The 7,613-nt window shown below is 37.6% G+C and overlaps 1 protein-coding gene across 2 annotated transcripts in view; it reads right to left on the reverse strand.

The window, feature by feature from the left end:
• Positions 1–7,613, reverse strand: part of PPP2R3C (protein phosphatase 2 regulatory subunit B''gamma) — a 30,822-nt gene that overhangs the window by 13,540 nt on the left and 9,669 nt on the right. For both annotated transcript variants that reach the window (XR_011167224.1, XM_069082250.1), the window contains exons 3-5: positions 2,668–2,772; positions 2,290–2,402; positions 1,420–1,517 (exon numbers count right to left, since the gene is read on the reverse strand). Coding sequence is in view for 1 of the 2 variants with exons in the window: in XM_069082250.1 (XP_068938351.1) it covers positions 1,420–1,517; positions 2,290–2,402; positions 2,668–2,772 (316 nt within the window). In the remaining variant the exon portion in view is untranslated. The remainder of the gene's footprint in view (positions 1–1,419; positions 1,518–2,289; positions 2,403–2,667; positions 2,773–7,613) is intronic.

Raw genomic sequence — 7,613 nt, forward strand, 5'->3', positions numbered from 1 at the left:
GAAAGAAAGAAAGAAAGAAAGAAAGAAAGAAAGAAAGAAAGAAAGAAAGAAAGAAAGAAAGAAAGAATGAAAGAAAGAAACCGTGGACTTAAACTAAAGTAGTGGCCATATCAGTAAAAAGGGAAGATGTATTTGAGAGATGCTAACGAAGGCAGAATCAGCAGGATTTGATAATCACATGGTGGGGTAAAGGAGAATAAGGAGTCCTGGAAAACTGAGTTTGTGAACCTGGGTTAACTTTAAACTTTTCAAAATGCCCAAATATTAAAACTCTGAAGAGAGAATGAATTAAACTTTTCATCCTTTAGCTTAATTAGCATATTTATGCACAATGTTATATATTTAAATTCTTAATCACATCTATCTGTTAGTCTCTTCAAGTTGTAAATGATTCTAAGTGAGGAAAAATGCATGGACACTGTATAGATCAGGTTGCCAATATAAAAAGATCATAAAATTCGACTTAGAAGGGACCCAGATAACACCCAGTACAATCCCCTCATTTTTAAAGACGAGAAAACTGAGGCCCTGAAAGGTTAAGTGACTTGTACAAGATTACAAGGGTAAGATGGTCAGAGCTGGTTTTGAGTCAAAGTCTTCTGACTCCAAAAGTAGACATCTTCATTATGCCACATTTTAAACTATCTGAATTACTGTATGTTTCTAAGGTACTTTGAAGTTGGTTAAATAGTGTTGCTAGTCTTGAAGAGGTAATGTAGAAAAAAAAAAAGAATATGAAAAGCATTAAATCTAAAGTCAAAAGACCTAAGTTCACCATTTATTAGCTGTATTGTTGTGGTCAAATCACTTAAATTTTAACTGACATTTATATTACATTTTAAAGTTGACAAAGTTCTTTGTAGATATTATCTCAATTCACAAATACACTGTATCTCAGAATTTTAAGGCTGAAGGAACCACAATGATTAGCGCTCCACCCCAGGACTGCCCTCCCACCCCCCAAAAGGAATCTCCACTACAACATACTCAATTCATCAATGTCAGGGAGCAGTTCAAAGACCTCCTTACAACCGCTCTGTGAGGTTAAGTATATAGCTATTACTTTAGCTGTTTTTTATATGAGAAAACTAAGGCATAGAGATTTAATTGACTTGCTCATGATCACAAGGTTAGTCAATTCAAGAGGCAAAACTGGATGGAAACTTGATCTCTCTTTAACTCAAGTCAAATGTCCTTTCCAATGTTCCCTCAAGCTCTGTGAGCTTCAATTTTCTAATTATAAAATGGGGATACTTGTATTACCTACTTTACAAAATCTCTGAGGGATTTCTAAACTTTAAAGTACTATGCAAATAGAATTTATTATTGTTTAATAAATAAAGATATAGCCATCATCTAATCATATGACTGTTTTTCCACGAGTTAGGGGAAAAGAGGTATTACCACCCTTATACCTACCTTTTCTCATAACATAATTAAAGAACTGCATGATAGAGATTCTTCCATAGGGATCTGTATGAATAAGTTTAGCAAAGACTTTTGCCATAAAGAACTGCCTACAAAAGAGAGATTAAATAATTTGAAACATGACAGAAATTACTTAAGAGATGAATTATCAAATGTAATGTCGTAAATGAAGAACTTTTAGAAGTTAAAAACAGGGAATATTTATTCCTTTTAAAAATATTTTTATTATTAATTTAATCATCCACAAACATTTTAAAAACAGCAAGCATTTAAGAGACTATTAAGTACAACACTGTACTAAGCTCTGGGGATTGAAAGACAAAAAAATAACACAGTACCTTCCCTCAACAGAACTGTGCATGAAATGTGACCTGCTTTTTTTTTTAAGTACATTAAATTTAACACAGTACTAACAAAATTACTCACCTATATTAGTAAAGTACTATTGCATAGTACTTTAAAATTTACTGACTTAAGGAATTTTTCTTCTCTGTATTTAAAAAAATATTTTACTAATGTTCTTTTCTTCAAACCACTTCCCCTTCCCTCACCCTCTCCCTATCCCACCTTATGTATACAACTACACTTTTCAGTATCCCCATCCTTGTACCAAGGGACTATTTATTCTTCAGAAATTAAAAATTTTTAAACCATTTAAAATGTGGTTTTACCCTTTCAATGTTGGCCAGATCTACATTTCTAAGGTCCCTTTTAGTTCCCAAATTTTAAGACTCCATGACTAATAATTTTGTTTTTAAAAAATCAGAGTTTTTAGTTAATTTTTAACAATTCTTAATATTTTTCATCTGAAGGTCTGAAATGTTTAACATAAACACAAATACTAGTTTAAATGATTCATACTTGCACTTTGGTCCAGCTTTTTCTCCAACTTTCAAAAAGTTTTCATAATTGATCATTGCTTCCTCTCCAATCATAGGTGGTGTTTGGTGTTTGTCCAGTAAAAACCATAAATTCTTAAAAGTGACACAGAAGGACAAATAAATAGTAAGACAAAGCAAAACACAAAAAAACCTCACAAATTCTGCCAAAACAAGTTAATTCCCTTTAAAAGAGTTTTAATATTGAACTTTTTAATACTCTTTTCCCACCTTTAATTTAAGAGTATTTCCTTTGCCCCTTATCTCATTAAAGAATGGTTCTAAGTCAAAACATTCATGGTTTAGGTGCTATCAATATATGCTTATTAACATTTAAAGTTATTCTTTTTTCTACTCTCACCTGTAATTCTTCATTGTCTAACAGTTCCCTACTTTTCCTTTGCAGAAAAACAGCTCTAGACTCTTCTCTTAATTTCTGTAGTAAGACTTCGTCTTCAGCTGGTAGCTAAAATATACAAAGAAAAGAGTTACCAAAAATTTCACAAATAATTTTCAGGCATATTAACTTGAAGAGCTTATCTTGGCCCTAAAATAATCATTTTGGTACCTTAAATAGCCAGGAAAAAAAAAGCCATAAAATTTCTTCCAGGCTTATACTTTGATTGTTCTTCGTTTCAGGTTATCGTACTATTTTAGAGGAATGCTCTTATTACAGCTTTAGGTTAATGTAGAAGAACCAATGTGATGTAATAGAAAGTGTACTGACCTTGTAATCAGGACTTGAATTCTAGTTAGTGCAAATATGGGCAGGCCATTTTAACTTTACGAAACCCAAACTTTCATATTTTCTTTTTTTTTTAATTCTTTATTAACTTCTGATTTACATCATTCGTTTCCACCAGATTTCGAGTTACAAATTTTCTCCCCGTTTATCCCCTATCCACCGCCCCAAAATAGCAGTCCCACAGGATATCCCCTCCTCCAATCTGCTCTCTCCCATATTTTCTCCCATACCCCTTTCAACTTTTCCAGCAGATCTCTATGCCTCAGTGCCTATATATCTTATTTCCCAATTACATGTAAAATAGTATTAATAATAGTATACACACACACACATATATTTGAATATTTTATTTTAAAACTTTGAATTACAAATTCCTTCCTTGTCACTCACCGTTACTGGGAAGATAAGCAGTTCAGTATAGTTTGTACATGTGTGGCTAATGCAAAACAATAACATAGTAGATATATTGTAAAAGACTGACTATATCACTATATATCCCTCCTATCCCACCTCCCACTTGTTCTATTCTCTACTTTGGTCCCATCTCTTTTCAAAAGTGGGTACTTCCAACTTCCCTCCCCCCCAGCCTGCCTTCCCTTCCATCATCCCCTCTCTCATCCCCTTCCCCCCCTACTCTCCTGGAGGGTGAGATACCCTATTTAGTGTGTATTTCATTCCCTCCTCAAGCCAAATTCAATGGGAATAAGGCTGACCCATTCCCTTTTGCCTTCCTATTCTTCCCCTCCATTGTAACCATTTTCCCTTGCCTCTTCTGTATGAGATAGTTTACCCCAATCTGTCTCTCCCCATCTCCTCTCATTATATTCCTCTCTCACCTCTTAATTTCACCTCTTAAGTATCATCCCTTCCTGTTAACTTGGTCCTGTGCCCTCTATCTATGTATATCTGTAAACATATATACACACATTCACATATGTATTCATATGCCCATATACCCTCATACATAGACAGATATATATATATTTCTATTCCCTTCAACTACTGAAAAAAGTTTCATAAGTTACAATTATTGTTTTTCCATGTAGGAATGTTAATAGTTCAAATTTGATAAGTTCCTTATATTTCTTTTCCCTGTTTACCTTCTCATGCTTCTCTTGCTTCTTGTATCTGAATGTCAAATTTTCTATTCAACTCTGGTTTTTTCAGCAAGAATGCTTGAAAGTCCTCTATTCCACTGAATGACCATATTTTCCCCTGAAACATGATACTCAGTTTTGCTGGGTAGGTGACTCTCGGTTTTAATCCCAGCTCCTTTGCCCTCCCGAATATCATATTCCAAGTCCTTCGATCCCTCAGTGTCAAAGCTGCGAGATCCTGGGTTATCCTGATTGTGTTTCCACAATATTCAAATTGTTTCTTCCTGGCTGCTTGTAATATTCTCTCCTTAATCTGGGAATTCCGGAACCTGGCTATAATATTCCTAGAGGTTTTCTTTTTGGGATCTTCTTCAGGAGGTGATCGGTGGATTTTTTCAATCTCTATTTTGCCCTCTGGTTCTAAAACATCAGGGCAGTTTTCTTTGAGAACTTCCTGGAGGATGATTTCTAGGTTCTTACTTTGATCATGGCTTTCAGGTAGTCCAATAATTTTAAAATTATCTCTCCTGGATCTATTTTTCAGGTCAGTGGTTTTTCCCATGAGATATTTCACATTGCCTTCTATTCTTTCATTTGTTTGGCTCTGTTTAACAGCATCTTGATTTCTCATAAAGTCATTAGCTTCCATTTGCTCCAATCTAATTCTGAAGCAATGATTCTCCTCAGTGAGCTTTTGAGATTCTTTTTCCATCTGGCAAATTCAGCTTTTTAAGGCATTCTTCTCCTCATTGCCTTTTTGAGCCTCTTTTGCCATTTGAGTCAGTCTGTTTTTTAAGGTATTATTTTCCTCAGTCAGGCTGTTGACTCTCATTTCAGAATTTTCTTGCATCGTTCTCATTTCTCTTCCCAATTTTTCCTCCACTTCTCTTATCTGCTTCTTCAAGGTCCTCTATGGCCTGTAACCAGCTTGTATTTTCCTTTGAAGCTTTTGGTGCAGGAGTTCTGACTTCCCTCTCTTCCTCCTGTTCCATGCTTTGCTCCTTTTTGTCCCCAAAATAGGAGTGTAATGAAATCTGTCTGCTTTGTTTCCTTTGCCTGGTCATGTCTACCCTCAGTCACTTGACCCCTAGGCTTTTTGCCACAGACAGGGGAACTTTCATCCCAAACGCTGGGGTTTTCTCAGCTTCTGGAGGTATTAGATGGGTGCCCTCTCTGAGGTCTCCACACACTCTGGCAAGCTGGACACACACCCCAGGACCTCCACCCTAGACTGCAATCCAAATCCAAGAAGGTTAAAGCAAGAGTGATTACCCCTCAGACTGATGCTTGGTCCTCCTACACTCTTCAGGCCAGGAGCTAAAGCTGCCATGTGGTGCTGACTGCCAGCTGGTGTCTCAGTAGCTTCTCGCCCGGGGGGTAGAAGCCACGCACTCCCACTTACTGGTCCCAAAGTCCAGACTGCACTGACCTCTCACTTTGTCCTTCACATCTGTGTTGATAAATGTGGAAATGGCCACAGCTGCTGCTGATCTGGAGTCCCTCTGGCCGGCGGCTGGTCAGGCCCGCCCTGGGGCTAAAGCTTCGGGGTGGGGCTGGACTCGGCTCCCATAGCTCTTCGCTAGATTCCTGCCGGCCTGGAGGGCTGTCCTCAGTGGGAGGTTAGCTTCTCTGTGTCATTTTGTGGGTTCTGCAGCTCCAAAGTTTGTTTAGAGTCCCCTTTTTACATAGATTGGGGAAGGTGGAAGCCAGAGTCGCGGGAAGGTCGTGCTTCTACTTCTCCATCTTGGCTCTGCCCAAGCTTTCACATTTTCAAAGTAAATTGTATTTGTTCTAGCTATTCCAAACTCAATCAAGTATTTATTAACTACTATGTGCCAGGCTTGGTGCTAGGCCCTGATGATAACAAACACAAAATGAAACAGCTGCTGCCCCCCAGGGACCTTACATCTTCTTGAGAGACATATTTATATATATATATAAGCATACACAGGATAAATAAAAGGTACTTTAGGCAAAGAGGGCATTGGCATTTTGGAGAGGAGGTAAATCAGCAAAGGCTTCACAAAGAAGTTAAAGCTTGCAATGAGTCTTGAAGGAAGTAAGAGATTCTATGATGCTGAAAGACAGAGTAAGAAAATTTCATAGAAAAATGTAAAGAACATTGCCTCTGAAGTCAGAGGACCTTGGTTAAAATTTTGACTCTAATGCTTAATGCCTGTGTAACTTTGGGGAAGTCATTTAATTTGCCTGGGCCTCAGTTCCTCATCTGTAAAACAAGGGAGTTGAATTAAATGACTTAAGTCCCTTCCTGCTCTAGCCTCTATAAGCCAAGACAATCATTGCAAAGGTACATAGACAAGGAGATAGATCATGTGTGAGGAACAGCAAGAATGCCAGTTTGTCTAAATAGCAGAGTATAAGAAGGGGAGTAAATGTAGGAGTTTTATCCTAATGGCAACTGGAAAGTACTGTAATGTATCGAATATAGAAGTGATATGGTTCGATGAGAGCTTTAGAAAGTGACTACGTACAGACCTGATCTAAGGTGGTAGTTGTAGGAACACTGTGAGGACAGATGTTAGAGATATTGTGGTGATAGAAATGGTAGTATTTCATAAATGACTAGATATGTGGGATGAAAAAGAGAATGAGATGTTAAGAACCTAAGAACCCAGGACACTGAGAGAATGGTGATGTCATCAAAAGAAATCATTCGGGAAAGGTGTAGGTTGGGGGCAGGAGAGGAAGAAATAATGAGTTTTGTTTTAGACATTTTGAATTTGGGAGGATTCTTGGCTATCCAGTTTGCAATGTCCAATAGGTAGCTGGTAATAAGGAACAGGAGTTCAGGAAAGAGACTAGGGCTAGATAGAGCTGGGATTAATCTACACTGAACTAAATAAACCAAGGTCACCAAGTAAGAGAATATTAAGAGAGCCCAGAAAATAGGTACATACACAAATATAAAGCATGATATGCATGAAGAGCCAGGAAAGGAAACTAGAAAAGGTCATACAGATAAGAGAAAAATTAGGAGACAGTTATGTCATGAAAACTTATGTGAGAGAGAGAGAGAGAGAGAATCCAAGAAGAATGGATTGTTACCCAATTGTTACCCAATCATACAGATTTAGAAGTCGTTGGCTGTAGAAAGGACTGAAAGGATAAGAGCATCAGATCTGGCAATTAAGAGATCACAGGTAACTCTAGAGACAACAGTTTCAGTTTAGAGACAGAATGAGGGAGAAGTGGAAGCAATAAGTTTAGAAAGCTTTTTCTAAGAATCTGGCTATGGGAGAGATATAGTATGATTGTTTGAGGTGATGGTATGATCTAGCAAATATTTTTAAAAGATCATGGAGACTTGGGCATGTTTGAAGAGGGCAGGGCAGGAACTAGGAGAGGGGGAGAAAGGGAGGGAGAGAGGAAGAGAAGAAGAAAGGGAGAGGGAGGGGGAAGGAAGGGGAGGGAGGGAGAAAGGGGGCAGGGGAGAGAGAGAAAGAG

The sequence above is a fragment of the Petaurus breviceps genome, unplaced genomic scaffold, assembly GCF_028583685.1.
Source record: "Petaurus breviceps papuanus isolate PSGF00001 unplaced genomic scaffold, PetGlider_PUasm1.0 164, whole genome shotgun sequence".
NCBI classification, from domain to species: Eukaryota; Metazoa; Chordata; class Mammalia; order Diprotodontia; family Petauridae; genus Petaurus; species Petaurus breviceps.